This window comes from Astatotilapia calliptera, chromosome 3, assembly GCF_900246225.1.
Source record: "Astatotilapia calliptera chromosome 3, fAstCal1.2, whole genome shotgun sequence".
Classification (NCBI taxonomy): domain Eukaryota; kingdom Metazoa; phylum Chordata; class Actinopteri; order Cichliformes; family Cichlidae; genus Astatotilapia; species Astatotilapia calliptera.
The window spans coordinates 33,171,261-33,194,746 of record NC_039304.1 but is presented as its reverse complement, the minus strand read 5'-3'; the positions used below and the strand labels follow the sequence as shown (position 1 = coordinate 33,194,746).

Below are 23,486 nucleotides of genomic sequence, written 5' to 3'. Positions count from 1 at the left end.
AACAGAAACCAAGGTGGTGATTTGTAAACAAAACATTAAGTGTTCTGTATGGTGACTGCCACGTTTACAGCAGGGACCACCCATCCTTGATTATATCAGCGATACAGTGGTATCGATTAAGTCCTGATTTAATCAATGCACACATTCTTCCACGTAAGCGCGCTCACGTCAACGCCCCCTCCCCCTTTCAGCCGGTTTGCAGTCAGCCGCGCGCGGGTTCAGTCAAGCTGTCCTAGCGAGAGGAGGTGTTGACCGACCGCAGCAGGTTTTCCAAAGGAAACCTGAAAATCTAAGTTCCACGGCAGAGGACAGTAACGCCGAGCAGTAATTTTTTAACCGACGGTTCAGCGGTGTTGGATTTAAGGCGACGCGGCCGAGGATACAAAGTAAACCCCGGAGGGAGAGCGTCCGAAGTGAGCCCGAGGATCACAGCTAATGCTAACCTAGCCAGCCTTGGCTAAATAATTACACGGAAGCTGGTGTAATTTTTAATTGTCGCTTGCTTTGGCGTAGCCTGTGTGGTTGTAGAGTAGATAGCGTGGGGTAATTTGTTAAGTTATGTGTTCGATTTAGTTATATTATCGAGGTGTTTTTGCTTTTACATGTTAGGCCACACGCGACTGGTGTTCACCTAGCAAGATTAGCCACAATAGCCGGGGAGGTTACACCGGCTCTGCGCTTCTTAGGGCAGCTGATAACTGCTAAAGAGAGTTCGCTTTCAAAGCTACTTCACATAGGAGGTATCGGTGTTTTTAAGTGAGCTTACACTTGATACTGTCTAAGCCTTGTGCTTCGCAATGCTGAAACAACAGCAACCCGGATCCGGCGGGAGAAAGGCGTCTAACGGGACATCGGGCCCTGCCGGTATGTCTTCTCCAGTCAGCGGGATCAACAACGCCAACAGGGCACCGGCTGGAAGGTAAGAGGGCTGGGATTTTTCTTTCAGGACAGTCCGGGGATTGTCCCGTGACTTAAAGGCCTACCGGTTAAAGCGCTGTTTCCCAGTGGGCGTAACCCCAAAAATAGAGCTTACCTAGGAGCCAATGGGATTCACTCTTCTTAGATTGGCATCATATGTGGACCAATCAGCACGCTCGAATCGAACCTCAACCGAATCAGCGAAGTGGCGAAAGCTAGGAGTAGCAAATCAGCATAGAGGTGATACAAAGTTTATTTGGCCTGTTTTTGGTTGAGAAGGGGCGAAAGAGAGGGGAGGGAGAAACTGTTTACATGTATAACCTCACGTCCCAAATGCTTAATAAAAACGCCTGATACAATGGCTGTGTTAACATTACACAGTTGTTATGACCAGTACGAGGTCGCGTGTGCTGCTGATTTGTGAGATGAGCGCGTTTACTGAAGTCTTGTTAGCTCCGTCTTTGTTTTGTAACCGAGCATGTAGCAAGCATTGATACGAGCCACAGTGGCCATTCACGGTGGAGTTACGTTTAGCATGCAGATTGGTCTACATCACCCTTTCATGGCTTTTCCAGTCGTATATCAAACGTCTTTGGGCAGAAATATGTTTTTAATTTTCGATTTAGACTTCCTGTTTTCTATCTTAAGGACGCATATTTTAAAAAAAAAATTCAAACTAAACTGACATACGTTATTTATGTCTAATTATATTTTATTTATGTCAGCAGTTATTATAGGGCAAATTGGATTACGAATATTACAGAGAAACCAATCAATACCCTTTCAGCAAGCAGGCAGTGAGAGTTGGGAGAAACATCTCTTTAAACAGAAGGAAACCTACAGAAACTTGCATAGCCAGGCCCCGGGGAGGGTCGACCATCTGCCTCAACTGGTTGGGGTGAGGGGAAAAGGGAGAGGGCAGGGGAATCAACAAACAGTGTGGTAATAAACACTGGGGAGAAACTTGAAGCTCTAGAGCCAGACATACCTGCAGTGAGGTGAAGGGGGATGGGACAGATGGGGGGGGGGAGATTAATCTGTAAACAAATATTATTTCTTTAAACAATATCTATGTTCGTATGCCAGTTTTTCCTTTAAGTCCCTCAGTTAGAGTGCGTGGATTGAGAATAAATTAACTGTGGAGCTTTTCTGGTGAGCAGGAGTGACATAAGAACTTGTCCTGCCACTCTGAGTAACTTTGTCTGCTTCTCGAATAACCAATTTTTCTAGTGTGTGATGTGGACTGTGACACTGACTCCTCAGACTTAAACAAGTTCTTCTCCTTCTGAACAGAGATACGTTTGTTTTGTTTTTCAGGAATCGATCTTCTGCAAAGCCATCATTCCAGTCATCTCCTGTAAGTATCCCGATGATATGAGTATGACCTGTGTTTGATAAAGTCCTCCTCTGTAAAAGGGCCATTGAAAGGTTTATCTACAGCTGCTCTTCACTCAGCTGTGGCTGATTGCATTAGCTGGTCTTTACTATACCTGATCCGATCCACAAAGTTACTCTGTTATGACCAGTCATCAGATTGGGGTTAAAACTGCGTGTGCGGTTATGTGATTGTACACAAGACTGTGGAGGTTGGTTAATATCTGATATGGCAGATGTAAAGGATCAAAAGTGAAAGTAAAGGTAGTTGAGTAAGAGTGAAATTAAAGAGTCAAGCTGTCCAGTCAGCGCAAGAACACACCAAGGACAGATTAAATTTTTTGAAAAACGCAACCAGGAAACAAGTCATTGTTTAGACACTGGCAGCTTCTAAAAGTGGAAAGATATTGAAATCAATATAAACGTTGGCGTTTTTGAGGCATTTGAAAAGAGGTTTTACCCTTGCCTCGTGGATTGTTCGTCGTGTAAAGTAGCCGAGGTGGCCAGATGTTGAGTCGCGGTTCGACACTAACTTTAAATCCAGTGACACGTCTTGAGTAATTTATGATTTCTTCTCTCCACCACGTGTAAAAACAAAAAGTCTGTTATATGGCACGGGACGTCACCTTTAGCGTAACCTGTGCAGAAAATTTTTTACCTTACCTGCTCTGGACTAATTGCAGGATTTACACACGGTCATAGTCAGAAGACGGTTTAAGCTGATGATGTAACAGGCATAGCTGCCGGGTCGGACTTAAAAAGCCAAGTTATGACGGATTAACTTAAGACCAGGAATAAGCACTTCTTGGTGCGAAGGGCCTCTGAGGGTTAATGTTTAACTCTGTTCTAGTTTGTCAGCGTCAGCCCGCGTTAATTTAAATATATTGCGTCTTTGTAAAGCTTTGTTTTGAAAATCCTTGTTTCCCCATGTGTAGGTGTTTGAGGGTGTCTATAACAATGCCAGAATGCTTCATTTCCTCACAGCTGTTGTGGTGAGTCATTTGGCTGGTTGTTGTCTTCTTCAGACCATGTTGTTGTTATTATTATTATTTATTTTGTAAACAATAGTCTTATAGGTAAACTTACCTACTGTAAAGGCACTCTTTATTTCATGGTGGGATCTGTACACTGGTTAAATTTGTTTCACTTTTTTATGCAGTTTTTCCACAAATAATATAGCAGTTATTGATTTAATACTGATATAAACACTTCTCTGGTTAGCTATAGTTTTTAAAGACTGTCTTGTCTCTCTCAGGGATCCACATGTGACATAAAAGTGAAGAATGGCAGTGCATTTGAGGGCATATTTAAGACTCTCAGTTCTAAGGTAAGAAGCTCAGGTCACACAGGCATGCACATCAGTTTGCCGCCTTATTCGGGCTGTTAGAGTGACGGTTAGAGTGATGGTCATCTTTTCTGTGGTTGTTTAATACTTGCTGAGCGCTGAGTGCTTTCTCAATGTCCTTAGTGCGAGTTGGCTGTGGATGCTGTACACAAACGCAATGAGGAGGAGGGCTCAACATCAGCTCCGCCACGGAGGGAGGACATCACCGACACCATGATCTTCAGCCCCTCAGACCTGGTCACGATGATCTGCAGAGACGTCGACCTCAATTACGCCACCAGAGGTATGAAAATGCACGTGTGCCGAGGGTCAAGTCAGGGCAGGCTCTGGGTTTCTGCAATCTGGTTAAAAGAATGTAAACGTGGCGCTTCTTCATTCAGTTTGAATGGCTGCAGATGTAATGGGGAAACTATTTCAGATTTATCTACCTTGTTTTGACGTCTTCTTGCGTTTGATTTTTCAGACACCTTCACAGACACAGCCATCAGCTCCAGCCGCATCAATGGAGAACATAAAGAGAAGGTTTTGCAGAGATGGGACGGAGGTGACAGCAACGGAGAGAGTTACGATTTGGAAACTGATACAGTAGGTTTCATACACTCTGTCAAGTTTCTGTGTATACAGACTGTTACTTATTGTTAACTCTTGCGCTGATTCCTTTACTACCCCATTAATCTCCCTTTTTTTTGTCTCCAGTCTAACGGCTGGGATGCCAACGAGATGTTTCGTTACAATGAAGTCAAATATGGTGTCACATCAACGTATGATTCCAGCCTCTCAATGTACACGTAAGTTACTGCAGCAGTTTGTAAAATACGCCAAAAACATTCCCTTAACTAGTCAGTAAGGTTATAAGTATCAGTATTTTTACTGTAGGACACACATCTGACACAAACATGCAGATTAAGTCAGTTTTTATTTCTCCCACCGCCCAGTGTACCGCTGGAGAGGGGCAACTCTGAGAACTATCGGCAGAGGGAGGCACGCGCTGCCCGCCTGGCCCAAGAGATTGAGTCGAGCCCCCAGTACCGCAGTCGTGTCAACCTGGAAAATGATGAGGGCAGAACCGAGGAGGACAAGTTCAGCGCCGTGGCGCGGGACGGCAATGATCGAGAGAGGGGCCGTGAGAGCCCACGTGACAAAGAACGGGAAAGGGGTAGAGACAGTCCAGGAGCCAGCAACAGGTGAGAGGAGGTTTATTCTGAAATGCTTGTCAGGAACATAGATATAAGGGTTGTACTTATTTTAGGTGTTCACTCACTTTTTTCCCCCTCTTTTTGTGGGGGGGTTCCAACTTAAAGCTAAAGAGTAAAGTTTGAAATGCGTTTGCTCCCCTCTTTTCTCCACCAGGGAGGGCAAGTACATTCCATTACCTCAGCGTCAAAGAGAGATGAACCGGGAACGAGCTGAGAGAGGCTCTGGCGGGCCTCCATCTCACAATCGCCTGAGTGGAGGTTACCGCTCCAACCCTCCATCCTCCTCGTCCCCAAAACCACCCCTGCCCTCTGCAGCTGGGCCCCAGCCCGGTGTCACCCCCTCAGAGAGAAGCAGCCCTCTGTCGGGTCGTGTCGGTGCCTACGCCCCTCACCACCCACAGGGAAACGCCAGCCCGAGTCCAGGCTCCGGCCCAGCCAGCCCCTACACGCCTGCTTCACCTGGCGGCCCATCATCCAGTTCAGCTTCCGCTTCAACTGTCCCGTCCCCAGCCAGCCCGCCCGCTCCACACGGACACACGGTTCCTCATTCCCACTCACTCCCGCACTCGCTGTCCGACGCTAGCAGACCAGTTAATGGAGGTGAGTGTGTTAACTTTTCTCAGGATCGACTTCACAGCTGTAGCATCTATGCCTGTTGCTAAAGCAGATGTTTCTGTGCTTTCAGTTGCTGCAAGGACCTCTCCTAAAGCCCAAAGACCTCCACAGTCAAGCCGGACAAGCCGCACTCAGAACTCTCACGCTCAGTCCACAGGTACAGTGACGTTCTGGTCACCCCCCATGTTAATTATGAAATTCAATCAAACTAACTTCACTTTCAATTTTCTTACAGCTACTCGTTCCCCTAAATCAGGCTCTTCCCAGGACACACCTTACTTGGACACATCTTCTGTCTCGCTGCCTGCTCAGAAGACATCAGGCCCCGCCCCTCTCTTCCCTGTAGATGGTACAGTCTCTCCTAATGTTTGTGTTCATAGAACAATTTTAAAACGAAAGTTAAAGCACGAGGCTCTTAACAGTATGCATCAGCTTGGAATTAGAAATTCTGCAACTAACTGGATTATTGTGCCGTTTTCACAGTGAATGAGATCCTCGGTGCAGCTGCAAAGGAACGCTCCGGCGAGAGCCCGAGCACAACAGAGGAAAGCAAGACGAGTAAAGGTATTTAAGTTTGGTGCTGGCTAAACGCTGGAAGTGAGCTTTTTGCCTAGTTACGCACCCTTTGTGTTGTTGTTTGAAGTTCTCAAAACTCTTTTCTCTTCCACCAGCGCCGTCGGTTCAGCAGAGGTCCCACATTGAGGAGCTGCGAAAATTTGGCAAAGAGTTCAGGGTAAGAGTGTTTCAGCGACGTGTGAAATGAGAAAATCCGTCACCAATCACAAGGCTGCGTGCTGACATCAGTGATGTCAGACCTCCCTCCAACATCACTCCCATCTTAATCATGTTGTGATGATCAACTTTAGCAGATGACGCTCAATGCTAGTCATCCATCTCGGTCTTTACAGTGTCACTGACCAGTAACAGCTTTTATTCAATTGAACTGCCACAGTAACAAAGTAAAAAGGAAACAATGATCAGTATTAAATTATTTTACAACATTGGTGTCAGCCCAGCAATTCACAGGCAGTACATGTCTAAAATAAAAGGCACATAAGATTACAATACTCGATTGTTATTAAATGTGACTGAGCTGAAAGTTGATTATGACATCAGGCTGCTGCAAAGCCTCAGATTAATCTGTTATGACTCTGTTTCTGTGCACATTGTTGGATTGGACTCAAGATTCTTGTGTTTCACAGTCTCCTTTTCCACCTTTTCTTAGAAACAGTACTCCTCATTTGGATACTATTATGACCTATTATAGCGGGATTGCTAATCAACACGTTTTATATTCTTGTGAACTTAAATTAAACCTCAGTAGTTATAACAGGCTCCTCAGTTGTGAGGCTTTGCTGTCATGTCTGATAGTAAATTAATTATTTGATTTGTTGGATGAAACAAACAATTTTGCTTTTACAGACCAACTGCTTATCCGTCGACTCCTTTTTATCTTCCAGCTCCCACCCAGCGGAGCTAACTCCAGCTCTCCCAGTTCTCCTGCAGCAGGGACGACCCCTCCTGCTGTAAGCGAGGTCAGCCAGCCCAGCGCAGCCAACCCCGCGCCATCAGACGCTCATCCTCCATCAGAGTCTAAACCTCAGCCTGCAGCTCCCAGTCCTTCCCAGACCCAGCCTTTGCCAGCCGTCTCCGAGGACCCCTCCAAGGACACTGCAGCTACACTGGGCACCACAACAGCTGCCGCCACGGCACCCCTATCAGACAGGCAGTCCCCAGCCACCCCTCAGCCTGCCAGGACCCCAGGAAGTGAGGAGGTCAGGTCCGAGGCAGCGGAGAGGACAGAAGGCGTAGCAGAGTGAGTTTAAATAAAAGGACTAAAGATTTCTGACTGTGAACTGTGTGATTTATTTTTTTTAACTCAGTTTATTGCACTCATCATAATTTATAACAACTATTTTCTCTTTTGCAGCCAAGTAAAGAAATCAACCTTAAACCCAAATGCTAAAGAGTTCAATCCTATCAAACCTCAGATGCCTATGGTAAGACACTTGAATCTGTTAAGTCATTAAAACTTAAAAAACACACACAGAAATTAAGATATTATTTCATATATTGAATCTATATTTATTTACCCGTGATGTGTTTCTGACAGACGAAGCCCAACACTGCGCCCACCCCACCTCGGCCAACTCCTCAGAGCCCCGTGGTGCTGCAGCATCCAGGAGGACAGGGGCCGCTCTACAACCCCCAACCCTACCTCTCCTCCTACATCTCACAGATCCACTCTGTGCCGGTACGCAAGCCAAAAATAAATAAACATGGTCACTTAAGGCGTCTTTCTCTAAATGTCGTGCTTAACACCTACAAATATCTTGCTGGCATTTGAAACATGCCAATAAAAAGCCAAATATTCACGTGGAACTGCAGTTCTTGTGCTCACCTGTTCATCTTTTTGTCTTTCAGCCCCCACAAATGTATCAGTACACCATGTCTACAGTGGGCCAGGGAAAATACCCCAGAGCAAAAGGTAACTGCAGCGTGTGCTTTTTATATTGTTTCCCACATATTTAAAATGAATTTCCTGTCAGCTCTTGTCAGAGGCTTGACTTTCGGCTCCAGAGAAAGTGCTGACTGTTACCTCAATGTTAACCTTGAGTTGTGATCTGCTGTGAAACACAGAGCCGTCATGCTTTAAACTTGCAGAAACGCTTAAACACTTAAATTAGAGACGACTGAACTCTGGAATCTGCAGTGAGGAACGGGAAAGATGGTGTTTTTGTCCTCCATGTTTCTGTTCTCTTGATGATTGGCTCCTCTCATTAGGCTCGGTTGTGGCTCAGCGCTCTGACCATGGTTCTTCAGCACCCCCCATGCTGCAAGCTGCATCAGCTGCTGGGGCCCCGCTGGTAGCGTCCCCTTACCCCCAGTCCTACCTTCAGTACAACCCTCAGCAGTATGGCCAGCAGCAGGTCATCCAGGCCATGACACCCTACCCTGGACAGGTAGCACGTCTGCCCTCCAAACACATTCTGTAGTCGGGGTTTTACATTATTTCTCATTCAGCAGAATAACACCTTTTTCCTTTCTTTTCTCCATCCTCAAAAGCCCATGTACTCAATGCTGCAAGGTGGAGCCAGGATGATAGGTCAAGGTGGGGGTCCCCACCCACAAGCCCTCGGTCCACCAGGAGGGCCCCAGTTCTCTGCACAGGGAGATGGACCTCAAGGCCCACAGCAGGGCATCTACGGTGAGTGGAGATGGATGTGAACGACAAAATATCCACGTGACCCGAATCGATTGATTTGTAGATACAGAGTCGACCCTGACGTGAATTCTCTTCCTCTGTAGCTCCACAGTCATTCTCCCATCACACAGGCGCAGTTCATCAGCCTCAGCCCTCCAGTACACCAACAGGCAATCAGCCCCCACCCCAGCACACTGCACCTAGCCCTGGACAGGTAGGACGCCCCCGAAAAGGAGAAGGGACCGTCCACCTGGTCTGTGCAGTGTGGGCTGCTCATTGCTGCTTTATGTCAACAGCTTCGACACACCTTACATTTTCAGACTGGATTGTGTGAAATATGTTCAGAATTCATTCCAATTATATCTGTGAAGGTTCTCAATCATCCAGGTCATCGTTGTCTAAGGCGCCTGGGAAGAAAAGCGTCTGGACTTCTTTAAGTTGCCGTGAACAACCATCTTTGAACCGAGTCTGCCATCTATAATCCAGTTTTGGATAATAGATGGCAGACACCTTAGCGCCTGCTCACAGCCTGGGCCATTTGATCACATGATAGGGTGGGGCTAGGTTTCACAGTGAGCTCATCCAAAACCTTGGCTGATTGTGACCTACACCGTTTTTCACACCTTGGCTCGTGTGATTAGTTAGAGGATCAATAGGGGATCCATTGTCCCTCTTGGGGGGACACTCCCACAGGGGTTAAATCTGGGACTCTCCATCATTTGACCCTAAAACTGCAGAAGCTTCTCAGATGAGAGGTAAACGTCTTCAAGCAACTTAAAGAAGTCCAGATGCTTTTTCTTTTTAAGCTCCTTAGACTATGAATTCTGAAATTAAGCAGCTTGCACTATCAGGTTGATTTTTGGTGATCTATTTAGATATGTTGACTTAATAATAATGATAATAAGCTGAAAAGCATAGCACTTGTTCTAATCTCACTTTTGGAAAAGGCACATGTGCACCTTTTCCTTCTCTACAGCTTTATTTTTATGGCCCTTGATGAATTTTCACACCTTGATGTGCTTTTCAGAACGCCCAGTCGGGCCCACAGCCCCAGTCCTTGTACCACTCAGGCCCCTTGTCAGCACCCACCCCACCCAACATGCCGCCTGGCCACACGTCTCCACAGGGTTCTTACTCCATTCCGGGGTACAGCATCCATGGTCACCAGGGCATCCCACCCACCTACCCCCTTGGACAGATAGCACAGGTATGTGCTCCATTTTCCTGTTTTCCCCCTTTTCTCAGCAGGTGGTGTTTTAACTTCTGATCTAAACCATGTCAACTGATCTTGTTGTCCCCCAGGCTCATGTTCAAGGAGCCATTTCGGGTCCCCACCATTCGGGGAGCCATGGTCAGCCCCAAATAGTAATGTTGCAGCCTCAGCAGGGCCCTGGTGCAGTGCCCCAGCACCCCCAACACGGACCTCAGCAAGGAGCACACCAACACTTCTACATCCAGCAAGGTATCACACAACCCCTCCCTCAGATTTCCCTTTTATGGGTCAAACAAAGGGGTTGTTTGAAGTGCGGGCTTTACAGGCTCTGTTTTATTTTTGTTTACCTCCCACAGCGATGCAGGTCCAGCCACACCCCGCTTCCTTCCATCCGCCTGGAAACTAAAGCCTCTCTGCAACCTCCCAGATTGTTCTCCCCCTCTCCCAATCCCCGTCTGCTGGATGAGAGGCCCAGAGTGAACGCGACTCATTTAAAACAAAGAAACTGACAGGATCACACGGAGCAGAGAAGAAATCAGAAACCTCGCAGCACCTTACGCTTCTTCAGTACAAACCTCGGTGTCCGTGCGGCACTAGGAGGAGCTTTTTAATGCTAACGATGAAGGTGACAGGATGGCAGCAGCGCCTGACCCCTGGTGCTGTCCCGCTCTTCTCCCCGACTTTTTATTTACCCTATTCAGAGACACGAGGCACCTTACTGGGAGGACCAGGCGCGGAGGGAAAACAGCAGCAGACTCTTTATCTTCCAGAATTGTTTTTTAGCCTTGTACTACGACACAAATGAGAAACGGACTGTTTCTCATGAATACAGGAAAGGAGGGATTTGAAGACGTGATGAGGACTTTTAGCAAATTTTTTTAAAACTCTATCCAGTAGTTACAAACATCCCCTTTCCCCTTCTTTTCCCTTGTAGGAAAATCTAATTAAAAAACAAAAAAATGGACAAGACAAAAAAAATTTAAAAATAAACAATGACCAAAAAATAAAGTTTTCAACTCAACTACAAAGCGTTTAATTTATTGTATTGTTAATTATGTTTTTGTCTGGAGCATTAGTTTGCCTTCTCACTTCAGGAGTTAACGACCATGAGGCACACCAATTTATTTTTCATTATCCTTTAGCAAAAGCACATTTAATTTGAGGCTGGAGCATTTGTCATTATGTCAGGTTGAACAAAACAAAGCAAATTACCTCCCAGAGGATGCTGCTCATTCATTTCATATTCTCATTAGCTTGGATTCGTTCTGCTCACAGGAGCAAATATGTTGATTTAAAACGGTCACTAGGGGGACCCCTGCTTATACGCTAGCCTCCGTGCCAACATCACGAGGCACTCTGTCCTTGTTCTGGCAGAGAGGACTCTTTAGGTTAGTAGGACACTGCTTCTGCTTCCCCTTTAGGCAACTATGACAACATACTGTGGCTCAGTGACAGCTCTCTAAATCAATGTACTACTGAGCACACCAGCTAGCTCTACTTCAGTGTGTCAGTGTGCGTGGCCCAGTTTCCCCCTTGCCGCAGCGGGCCGGGACACGCTCTGTCAGCACGGCGGGGTTGCAGCGACCTTCCTCAGTGTGACAGCGCGTAGAGCTGCTCGGCACTGCGCTCCAGTCGCTCCCGGTACTCCAGGTTGGCGTAGTTGCCTTCGGGGACCCCCTGCAATCCGTAGAGGAGACCCCAACAGCAGCACGCAATCACTGCGGTGCTGTCGCTGTCACCTGGACAAGAGAGATGAGAGCAGAGTGAGCAGTTAGTGTGCGTGATAATGCATCACTGATATTTATCATTTATCTTTGTGGCCATCTTAAAAGTGACTAATGATTTTTTTTTTTAATATTATTATTAGAAATAATAACCATCCATCTATCACTAGACTGGCTTCTTTGGTGGGGATTAATATTGTTGCCTCAGAGACAGAAGGTCCCATGTTCAAACCCACCATTTGGCCGAGGCCTTTCTGTGTGGGGTTCACAGGTTCTCTCCCACAATCCAAAGAAAACAGAGTGAGGTTGGGTTAACTGGTGATCCTGTCCAGGGTGTACTTCTGGTTTGTTTTTTCTCTTACTAAACAAAGACACCAGATTTTTTTTCATTCACACAGTTTGTCTCACACCTTGTTGCATAATTATTGAGAAGTCAAACAACTGGCAGCTTAATCTTCATGCCTTACTTTATCAGCTGACATCAAGCTGTCCGTTTAATGTCTGATTTACTTCTTAAGTCTTGTTCCATGTTCACAAAGTTGCTACTTTCCTTAAAACGGACCAGTATTGGGTACAATTGCAGTACAATTTGCATTTGCAACACATTTGCATTCCTGAGTTCAGAAATCACATTAGTTTCTAATTATCTGCACTTTGAGACACAAACTGCTTAAGCAACAACCAGCCGAACTCAGTTTACATGGGAGAGAAATTTCCAGGGAATTTACAAGATTTCTTTGAAGTTGTACGAAAGGTTACATTGTTCCTTCAGCTGCTCTCTTTAGGGGTCACCACAGCTGATCAGCACCCTTCTGTTACACCAACCCTCTGCAGGCCCTCCTCCACTACTTCCATGAACCCTGAGGTCTGCCTCCTTTCCTCTGCCTGGCAGCTACAAATACAACATCTTTTATCCACTTTCTGTCATCTCAGCCACAATTCCCTCAATTTGTCTCCATCATGTCTCCTCGTCTTCTTCCTCTGTCAGTGGATACACCAAATACCTTCTTCATAGTTCCCTGTAGTTACATTATTTAGCAATTAGGTGAAAGTGCATCTCAAGTGGTGCTGTTAGTTTAATAACTTACTTTGTACAGGGATTTAATAATCCATTGCTTGAAAACAACAACACCTTTTTCTGAGTGACTGTGTGTAAATGTTTGAAACGAGAGGAATGCTGACTCCGGTAACATGATGGTTACCGGAGTCACTATCAAACTAAACCAAAGATTGTCAAAAAGAAAAAGCAGACTTCAAACTAAAGCTGAGTTTGTGTTAATATAATTAAACACATATTTTAGGTAAAGGTTTTACATTTAGTGCAAGACTTCACTCACAGCTTATAATACATTACACCAGTGAGACCTCTGACCTCCATGGAAGGCGGCCCTGCTCATCAGCTCTTCCCAGTCTGAACCTGCGCCTAGCAAGGCGTCCAGCGCTATCATTGGAGCATCATGGCCACTGCGTCCGGCCCAACCTGACAAGCTGAAGCTCTTATAGGCTTCGTCTCTTTCAGCAGGGCCGTAAGAGGCAGGCCAAATCGCAGGGCCCACACCGTGAGCGAGGCCCCTCAGATCCAAGTACCTGCAGACAGGAAAGGGGGGTTCACAGCATCTACACGGTCTACCTGTGTCATTCTCTCTCTGTTAAAATGAAAAAAATAAAACAATGCAGTCATGTCATGACTGTTTCTACAAAAAGGTCTGTTTTTTATTACCTTTGGACAAAATCAAAATATATTTCTGTGTCCAGTAGCTACTCCTACCATTTAATCACTCGCTTACTTTTAGGGTCATTCCATCTCAAATCACCAAAATGACTCAATCATTTTTGATTTGCCAGATTAGAATGTGAACATACATAATAATAATCGCAGTGAATTTCTTTAGCTTCATATATGTAATATAAAAATAAAATATCAAAACATGTCTGATAATTGGCTAGTTCGAATATTCAAAAAATAACGCCGTCCTCTAAAGTCCCATATTTGAGCACACTTTTAAAATAACATTGCAAAATTCAACTAGCGATAATTTCTTAATATATAAATATATATATTAAAGAATACGTTAATATGAAAATGTTTGTCACAAAATGTGTTAGTCATTAAAAAATGATTTTTAGACAGCTAATCCAAATATTGTGGCGTTTCCAGATGGTACTCTGAACATCAGTGTAGCATTTTCATATATATTGCAATAATTGCAGGATTCACTCTGGGGTTTCTCAGTTATAATTAGACCATCTGGAAACATTTTGCTTTTGTTGTACAACTTAGCAGTTTTTCTGTTCGGTATGAAAGTTGAAGGAAAATTGAGTTTTCTTACTTTTTGTGATTAAGAATTTCATGTTAAAAAGTATTCTGCATGTTTTAATTTGCATTTGTCATCAGTTTTCTTTTGCAATGTGATTTATTAGTGTAAGCTCAAATACTGGACTTTACAGGATGGCTGTACCTCCAGTGTAATCACTATATAGCCAACCAAGTCCGTAAGTTTATTTCCCAAAATAACAAACTCTTCCTTTATATCACATGATCTCATTCAAGCATATATTACATCAAGTTACCAGAAATATAAAAGGCACATTTCGCACATTTACCTGAATATAGTGTTTTGCACTTACATTGATCTTTGTCAGAGGATGTAGTACTGCAGGATAAAAATGACATTTGTTCTGCTTAAGTAAACCTGACCGGTGACATTTTAGTACAATTTCATGTCACCGTCTGTTAACCTTGACGCTGAAATAGGTTAATAGAACTTGCTGATGCTGGAAACTTTAATCTGAATTCAACATGACAGCCTAACAAGGCTCAATTTCAGCAGCCCATACCATTGCCACTTGTCACAGAAGTAGCCCCAGTCTCTCTCGGTCTCCTCCACGGCATAGCCTCGACCTTCAACGAAGTTCTTTGCTATTGGGCAGGCCTCGTTTATCAGGCCCAGACCCCAAGTTGTGATTGGCCTGCGCTGGATGGCGTATGAAGTGAAAAGGGCTGACGCGACGGCTCCCAGGAAGCCCGTGGGGTGAGGATGGGTCATTCTGCCTGTCTCAACAGCAACCGCCACCAATGACAACAGCTGGTCGGGCTTTGGATACCTGATGGGGATGAAATATTAAAGACCTTATCAGTATTTATTAAGGAAGATAATATCTATCACCTGAAATATTCAGGTTTTCTCATTGACATGCACAGAACTTCTGAGCATCATCATTCTGAGTTAGTATGGTGCAGATAAATACGTCTGGAAAAACATGTTTTTTCCATAAAGAAGCTGTTATTCTTCCAATAATTGAATTATCAGTATTTGTTGAGAGCTAAAAAAAAAAACTAGTAAATTATTTGTTGTTAAAATGCTAATAGTAGATATTTTTCACTTTTTCTGTGTTTTTATATAAAATAAAAATAAAAACTCAGCATATCTGGCACTGTCAAAGAGTCAAAATCAGCATTATAGTCATAAGCTCGTTTTTTTTTTTTAATGCAGTCTACGTTAACAGATGAACTTGAATCACTCATTTTAGACACTAAGAACTATTTCAATGGAGTGAACTGCAGATCACCTTCCTAATATTAAATAACAGTTTTATTTTAGTAGTTTTGTCTCAACTGCATTAACTGTCATGACTGATTTTTGTTTCTTGCCCCCGGGGGTATCCTGAAAGAGAGATCTTAAACTTAAAATAAGTAAAGTATACATATATTAAATATTGCTCCTTGTTTCTGCTACATGTAGATGAGCAGAATAACGTGAGATCACCTGTGTGACCTCCTCTTCTATGCAGGAGACAAAAACCCCACAAAGAAGTCAAAAACTCCACAGGAAACCTTCACCTTTGAAAGTCATGTGAGTTGCATAAGAAGGGCAACACTTTGCACCTCAAAAACAGATAAACAGAGTCCAAGAGAAAAAGATTACTCTCAGCCAATGTGGATTATTATAACTGATGACTTGGACCTGGATCTGGGATCATTATTGTCTTTGGGTGGTTGTAACGTTGAGGATATTAAACTTATTTCTTGTATAATGTGATACACAAATAAAAATGGATTTACCTTTTACATTATAATACTAGACTTTTGTGCTCGGTAAAATAATTTAGGATCAAAAATAAAACTAGAAACACAGAAATAATTCTGTCCTCATCTGTATTGCATTTAGCACAAAGATGGTTCTCAGTTTAGATGTTGGTTAGTTTGCTGATTATCTTTCTAACAGAATTAAAATAGTCTCCAAAAGACTTCAGGTCAAGTCCATTTGCCATTTGTACAGGTGTTCCACAAGGATCTATTCTTGGAGCTCTTTTATTTGCCCTTTACACAAATAATACTCTCTGCCACCCAAAACTGTAATGCCAATTTTTATGCAGATGACACCACTATATATACCACAGTCTCTTCCTTTGCATTAAAAATCTACAGTTCGCTATTGATACATTTCAAAATTCTCTTATTAAACATAAGCTTGTTTTAGAATTAGATAAAGACAAGAGTATGAGATGGTACAGTCCATATTCAAACTCTTCTTAGTCTTTAAACTGTTAATTACTTTGCATACTTAGGACCCTGGTTGGATGCTAGACTCGCTTTTAAGACCCATGTGGAACACCTGTTAAGAAAATTAAAGACTTCCAGAAAAAAAAAGAAAAAAAGGAAAAAAAAAAAAAAAAAAAAAAAAAAAAAAAAAAAAAAAAAAAAAAGAAAATTAAAGACAAAGATGAGCTTTTTATAGAGAAACAAATCTTGTTTCTTAACTATTTTATCTGCACTTATACAATTACGTATTAATTATACACAATTATGGTGATATTGTGGTGATATTGTTAATATATACACTCATATATGTTATCATGGGTCATTCTTTTCTTAGTCAAAATTGTGTCTTTTATGAAAAAAGTGGCACGGATTGAAATATGTTGCTGTTGATAAATAGAACAAGTTTAAAAAAAAAAGAAAAAAAATACAATTTCTGCTTTGATTGGAATATTTTAATGGTTTTATAAATGATCTCCAACTACACTGCATGAGCTTTTCTTCATTTATGAGCATGCACAATGTATCCTTGTCTTATGTTCAACTAGCATGCATGTTTCTGTGCATTTTTTATATGTGGGTTTTGTACACAACTCTCACTCGAATAAGAGTTCTAAATAGGACTACCTAATTAACCTAATGTAATTAAAAATTTTAATTAAAAATAATAATAATTTGGAACGCCTTTCACTTACTTTTTTATTAAAAAAACTGCTCTGAGAACACAGCAAAACACTCTCTCAGAAAAAGCACGACTCAGACTCAGTTCATGATTAAGATGTGCTGCATCTGCTCAAGACAGCCATATTTCAGAATTATTGCCAATTAAAAAGTAATAACCAAACCCACTGCGGACTCAGGGAAAGAACAAACAACATGAAGATTGAAAAGTAAGAGCTTTTTACCTCAGGCCAATGCACATGGACCTCATGGCTGCTCCACAGCCTGTCCCGTCAGGGTTATATGCCACTCTGTATCCCCCTACCTCCCCAGGCTTTAGCTGGGAAACCCCTAAAAGAACAAAGCTTTAGCTCTATATCGCCTCCATAAACAGATGTTAAATGACTTCAAAATGATGTTTTACCCAGAATGCTCGAAGGCCCTGGTTTCCTGCCCTCCATGTCCTTCATGGCTTCCACATAACGAGCAGCCACCTCATGCATGAGCTCCTCCCCAGTCTTTCCTGTTAGGATGACACACATTGTTCAAACTGCAGACTTTAAAGAGGTAACTGATCTGTTAACAGGACTGCCTGGTTTGCCGTATCCCACTAAAGGTCAAGTTGAATTTCTGCCTCTTTTTCCCCCACTTGCGTAGCACCTAATAGAGCGCTAAATCAAGGCAAGGCTGGAAATTAGATTTGACCTTTTTTTGTGGAGCTCTTGAAGAGGCGTGAACAGCGGCTGTAAGGTCAATCCAATCAGCTCCTCGATTCCAGCAAGATGTGCAACAGAGGAAAAACCAAGTAGAACAAAATGTTTTAATGTGGCTTTGGACTCGCCTGTTGCTAGTCCTTCAGCTGTAGCCAGATGCAGAACTGTGTCGTCACTCACAGGCCAGTCAGGGAGCTCAGCCTTGATGTTCTTTAGGCCACCAAGTTCCTGAAGCTCCTGCATGGACAGAGAGGATGATGATGAACACTCCTTTCTTAATAACTCCCTTCTAAGTCATCATCAATAAAAACTACATGTAACTCATAAATTAGATGATACCTTCATCTTTATGCATAAGAAAAAATAGGAACCCTGGATGGAAATGCTTTGCTGGTCCAGTACTGACCTGGTGAATAGCTGGTCCTGATTCATTGTACTCCCACAGCTGGTTCCTGTAGCCCAAGGCATCACCAACTCCACTCAGCAACATGGCTGCCTTGTAGAGCTCAAGCGTAGCAGACCTGCTGGGGCTGAAAAGATCACAGTTAGCCTGCTGAACTTTGCAAAGATCACCTAAAATGCACTAAAGCAGCGGTCCCCAACCCCCGGGCCTCGGACCGGTACCAGTCCGTGAGTCGTTTGGTACCGGGCCGCGAGAGTTGAGGCTCAGGTGTGAAATGTATAGTTTTCAGGGTTTTTATCGGTTTTCAGCGTTATTTTGTTATCGTTTACTCGGTTTTCCTGGGTCTTTTCACGTGTGTTATGAATAAAAGGCCGGTCCATGAAAATATTGTCGGGCATAAAGGTTGGGGACCGCTGCACTAAAGGCCACAGACGGACAACCCGATCAGCTCATAGTGCTTTTAACTTTACGTTAAATAAAGAAAACTCATTGGAGAAGTCAATGAGCTAAAGTCTTGATTTAGCTCAGTCATAGATTGGCCTCCCCAGCAGCTGGATCTCAACATTACTTTAGAGGGATTATCTTGACAGAGAACAAAAACAAAAGGCAGCTAACATGAAAAAACAAAACAGAACTTCAAATGTCCTTTAAGAAGCCCCCTAAAGGTGTGCCTAAGAGAGTTCAGGCTGTGTTGAAGTATAAATTTGGTCATAGCAAATATTGACTTACAACATGGTTGGAATTGTACCAACTCTGTTTTTGTCTTATACACTGCACTCTATTGAAGTTTACACATTTTTTTCAACAAATCTCCCATTTTTCTAGCAAAATATAAAGAACAGTAATTGCACAGTAATTTACGTTTACTTTTTAAAAAGCAATATTCACAGATAACATTTAACCCTTAAATAATAGCTCTGAATTAAAAATGTGCTTTATAGGAGAAATGCGCTGTTGTGTCAAAGCAGTCATTCTTCTAAGTTACTATGAGGCTAATTTACAGTTACTTGACATAAGTCTAGTACTAGACTTATGTCTAGTCTAGACATACACTGTAACTATAAATATCCAAATATGTTAACGTGCATTGTACATTCAGCGTAAATCGCAAAAACTGTGTCTCTAGAAGTCATGATATGTCACATATAAACAATATCACGTGTGAAGAGAGTTGATCTAACAGGACAGGTCAATCACAGAGAAACCTGATTCAAACTAAGTAACGCAGGACGTCCTCCCTCCGTGCAGCTGCAGCCTCACCGCTCCATTGCAGCGTGTTGTTCCCACAAACGATCCTCAGGAGGCGGTTACACGCGTCCAGTTAACACCGCGGCTGCACACGGGCCCTGCTTGGTTGTTGCAAGCAGTAGCTCAGACTCCTAGCTCAAAAAATTGCGTTCATTTAGAAAAGTTATGGTAACAACTACTTTTCAAACCACAGCCAACAGCCGGACTCGCGAGAAAACGTGCGGGCTAAAAAAGGACACAGAGAGGAACCAAGTTTAGCTCTCCAGCTGGCAAGATGGGGACAAATGTTTAACAGCACGATCTCTGACGAGTTCCCAAGCACCGATCACACACACACACACACACACACACACACACACACACACACACACACACACACACACACACACACACACACACACATCATTTCTGTGTGTGGAGATCTGAAGGTGATGGATTTTTATGGTCAGTAAATGTCAGGGGGATTTTTTCTGGACAAAACCTGACTGTTTGGTATTTTCTTCATACAGACATTTCTCCTTGATCAAGTTTCTTCCTTGTCCATTCTTCACATTTGCACCAAAGTGGTGCTTGCATAACCTTACTGACAACCAGACACCACCATCAGCTCCACCTAAGCATAGGAATAAGTGTAATATGTATAAGTGGATTGATCCAAATACTGAGAGTATTTATACCAGTGCTGGTATAGGAATTAAATCAATACTAGCCCAATAGCATCGATACTTAGCTTCTATATAGTGCTTTTCTACTCTCCTGGAGCACTTAAAGCGCTTTATACCCCCATCATCCATTGCTTTCTACCCATCATTCACACACATTCATACCCTGATGGATGCATTAGAGAGCAACTTGGAGTTAGTATCTTGCCCAAGGACATTTTGGATGTCATGATCAAACCACCGACCTTTTGATCAGTAGGTGACCCACTCCACCTCCTGACTGCCACCCCAATGTCTGAACCACGACTGTCTCGTCTATTTTATTTATAGCATATACAGCACATTTAATCTACAGAAGCTGACCCAAGGTACTTTAGAGAGACGCACATTTACATTTCAGATCTCCAAAATAAGCGAGATGCACTATACATGATAAACTGAAAGGTGTGTTATGTCATGTTAATTATTGTGGAAACTAAAAATCACAGTCACATCACAGTGGTCATTCAAATGTGCTCAGAATTAGGCAAAGTGATGACGATTCACCTCATAAATCATGATAAGCTGCTATCCCCCACATAAGCTGCTTTTATAGGTTAAAAGTATCAATATTGGTATCAGCGATACTGGCCCTGTATTTACTTGGTGTCGGATCAATACCAAAATTTGCAGTATTGCACAGCACTAGATGGGTGGCCTGATGTGAGCAGATGTTTGTAGCATCTCTGTCCTGTGAGCTGCATCAGAAAATCAGTTTGTATCCAGCTTTGTGACATTAACTGATCTCACAGAGAAACTGCTTTTAAAACAAAATGCTTCAAGACACTTCATCACTTCACTGAAGATAAACAGCACACATAAACTGTGGAAACAAAGAAAAGAGTTCCTGAATATGCATTACAAGAACAATAAAAGTTTGGCGAGCAGAGCATGCCAGATGATGATCTTGGCAGTTCAGATGAAGGATCACACACACAGACACACACACACACACACACACACACACACACACACACACACACAGACACACACACACACACACACACACATAATATATGAAAACCTTTAAACGATAAGCATTTCACATCTTGAACTACACAAGTCTGAAGGATTTCTTTTTTCAATTATAAAGTCCCATTAAGGGAACTTGAAAATCACGAAGCAGTCCTAAGAAACAAGACAGGCAGTGTCTGTAAGTGCTCGTCACCAGACAAAAGACTCACATATCAATGAAAGGCTGAATATTTAATGTCATTTTTTATATTCAAGTATATTTGGGACGGGAAGGAAATAAAGATGAGAGAGAGGAATACAGCTCCCCGAAATATCACTTCAAAACATAAGTCTGTGAAACATACGTACACACAGATTTCAGGTCAATGTATTACACAAAACACTAAAAATCAAGGGAACCAGTCCCAGACACAGTACATGATGCATAAAGGTTAAGGGACAACACACACAGTTACAGGCCGGCTACACTGCAGTGATGACCTTATAGCATCTTAAGCAAATCAGAATCAATTTTAAGAAATAGAAAAAGGAAATCCAGCAAAGACTTGACACCAAACCTGAGACATGCATCTGAAACTTTATTTGATTCATGTAGAGTTTCATGAAGTCTCATCAGAAATGATCTCAGTGGAAGGGTTGTTGTCAAGAAGCCATTCCTAAGGAAGAGAAACAAAGAACAAAGGCTGAGGTTTGTCAAAGTACACAAGAACTGGACTGAAAGCTCGTGGCAACAGGTCTGATGGAAGTGTGAAACTGCTGGTTCGCATCATCGTCAGTATGTACAGAGGATATTAGGAGATAGAAATAACAGCGAGTGACTACAGCTAAACACATTTAAGGCTCTGTCAGGATTTTTCTCTTCAAAGAAATGACTCCACAGTTCTCCTTCGGGGTTCAGAAAAGCATTACATCACATTATAATCAATTCTATGCTCTTAGAGTCCACTTTAGATGAAGCCAAAGCTTCCACTGCCAGTGATCTGCCCATCAATCTGTGTTCTGAAGCTCTTCCTGCCACAGGGTGGCATGATTTCACTGCAACAAATCAACAGCTGCTTTTAAAGAGACCCGGTGATTGATGCTGCCAGCTGGTGGATCCTGATGCCAGACAGTGATTCCCCATGGCTGATGCGCATGGTCACTCCTCACTATACCGCGCAATTATCATCAAAGGGGAAGTGCAAATTGAGGAGGTGATGTATCAGGAGGGAGAAGGCCTGGAGGCTATTTGTCATATGAATTGTCAGGCCTGGGGCCATAAAAACTATGGTGAGTACAGAGAGCCACAGAGAGAAAGAGTGGTGAAATAAAAACGGATGGTGCATGTGCAGATATGTTTGGATGGATTGTGGAGGTGCCTGCAGTTTAGGACTGTGTCAGCAGTGTTGTAGCTGCATTGCTGTGCTGATAAGATATTTTAAGAAGATAAGAAATGTCTGCAGCAGTCAAAAACATGTCATACCAAGGCAGCTGGCTGCACAACAAATGTCCTTCAGTCCAGGTTACAAACTGATTTGGTATACACAGCGCTCTTATTTAAGCAACCACAGAGAACATTGATTACTTCCATGTCTATCCAGCAGACAGGATAAAGAATGGCTCTGTGCAAAGTAAACAAAGAAAAGACAAGAAAAAAATCAGCCATCAATGCTATTTAATAAAGTGGCAATAGACAGCTTCCCCTTCTTTCCTCACTGCCATGTGCCTCTGTCACAAAGACTGCAAACCATTATTTGTTTAGTTATAAAAAACACGTGGTTGTAGCAGGATAAAGCAGGCAGGTTCTGCTGCCTCCTCGCTGTAGAATTAATGCAGACTGATTCAGCTCTGCATCCATTTGTTCTCAGGTTCTTTTGATTTCTATCCCTTTCCCTCCTCTTCTTCTTCTCTTCCTTCGACAGAGGGACTTTTGTCTGGCAGAATTTCCACAGTTTTTCTTAGTGTGCCATTTCCACCATCTGCAGAAAGCTCCTGGGCAAACTAAAGCGCCACCCTGGTCATGTTTTGGTTGTGCCAAAAACTTGTCTATTTCCATTTTTTAAGCTCCTTAACAAACATGTTTTTACCCGTTTTGCTTAATCCAACACTGTGACATGTACCACCACACCGGTACGAGTTGCTTTATTTAAAATTGGAGGTATAGCCATGTGTAATTTTGCACAGCTAATCCACACACTGAGAAAAGACCATTACCCTCTCTGCACTCATTCATTCATTCCCTTTACACTGAAAACGAGATAATAAAGCAGCACCGTTATCCTGTTGCACTGTGGCCAAACCAAATGCCATCAAGTTCATTCCCCACTTGCCATTTCTAATTATGAAACCAGAGAAATTTCTCCTCATGTGATTATAATGTTTTTTAAATTGCTCCCGCTGGCATGGTCGAGCTTCAGTAAGCAGTACTGCTTCTCTGCTGGGGTGGTTGGTTAAAGGCAGAAGGTACAGTCTGCTTGACTAAGCCTGACAAACTCGCCCCCAGGTTGCCTCTTAGGGACACGGGCTGGAGTGTGGTTTTCCAACCAAATCATATTCTCTAATGCTTCCTCTCCCTCCTTTTCCACACGTCGGTCTCTGGTGGACTTCTAAACACATCAGAATTTGCCATTTTTATTATCGCCTAACCTTGCTCTTAAATACACTGTGTACTCTTCAG

The 23,486-nt window shown here is 43.0% G+C and overlaps 3 protein-coding genes across 6 annotated transcripts in view; 2 read left to right on the top strand and 1 right to left on the bottom strand.

Annotated features, from left to right (window-relative positions):
• Positions 1-139: 139 nt before the first annotated feature.
• On the top strand, positions 140-10,853 carry LOC113019327 (ataxin-2-like protein). Of its 2 annotated transcripts, XM_026162950.1 has the most exons (24): positions 140-413; positions 813-919; positions 2,236-2,275; positions 3,228-3,284; positions 3,548-3,619; positions 3,761-3,920; positions 4,101-4,222; positions 4,334-4,425; positions 4,573-4,821; positions 4,988-5,433; positions 5,519-5,605; positions 5,684-5,797; positions 5,932-6,012; positions 6,120-6,181; positions 6,909-7,264; positions 7,379-7,448; positions 7,562-7,702; positions 7,873-7,936; positions 8,233-8,411; positions 8,515-8,656; positions 8,758-8,867; positions 9,681-9,860; positions 9,956-10,115; positions 10,223-10,853. In XM_026162950.1, exons 2-24 carry the CDS (start codon positions 867-869, stop codon positions 10,270-10,272), a joined length of 3,087 nt encoding a protein of 1,028 aa, XP_026018735.1. In that variant the 5' UTR covers positions 140-413; positions 813-866; the 3' UTR covers positions 10,273-10,853. The 2 variants fall into 2 exon arrangements, with proteins under 2 accessions (XP_026018735.1, XP_026018734.1); XM_026162949.1 differs by having other exon boundaries at positions 140-919.
• A 30-nt stretch (positions 10,854-10,883) lies between these two features.
• Positions 10,884-19,479, bottom strand: adprh (ADP-ribosylarginine hydrolase). 3 transcript variants are annotated; one of them, XM_026162955.1, is made up of 8 exons: positions 19,167-19,479; positions 17,910-18,033; positions 17,632-17,740; positions 17,215-17,313; positions 17,036-17,141; positions 14,429-14,695; positions 12,963-13,177; positions 10,884-11,605 (listed from the first exon to the last, which is right to left on the bottom strand). In XM_026162955.1, the coding sequence occupies exons 1-8, from the start codon at positions 19,172-19,174 to the stop codon at positions 11,457-11,459; spliced, it is 1,077 nt and encodes a 358-aa protein (XP_026018740.1). In that variant the 5' UTR covers positions 19,175-19,479; the 3' UTR covers positions 10,884-11,456. The 3 variants fall into 3 exon arrangements, with proteins under 3 accessions (XP_026018740.1, XP_026018741.1, XP_026018742.1); XM_026162956.1 differs by having other exon boundaries at positions 19,112-19,174; XM_026162957.1 differs by having other exon boundaries at positions 11,542-11,605; positions 12,928-13,177.
• Positions 19,480-22,058: 2,579 nt separating this feature from the next.
• Positions 22,059-23,486, top strand: part of LOC113019326 (double C2-like domain-containing protein alpha) — a 48,866-nt gene continuing 47,438 nt past the window's right edge. Inside the window, exon 1 of the mRNA XM_026162948.1 lies at positions 22,059-22,099. The gene's annotated coding sequence lies outside the window, so the exon portion shown is untranslated. The remainder of the gene's footprint in view (positions 22,100-23,486) is intronic.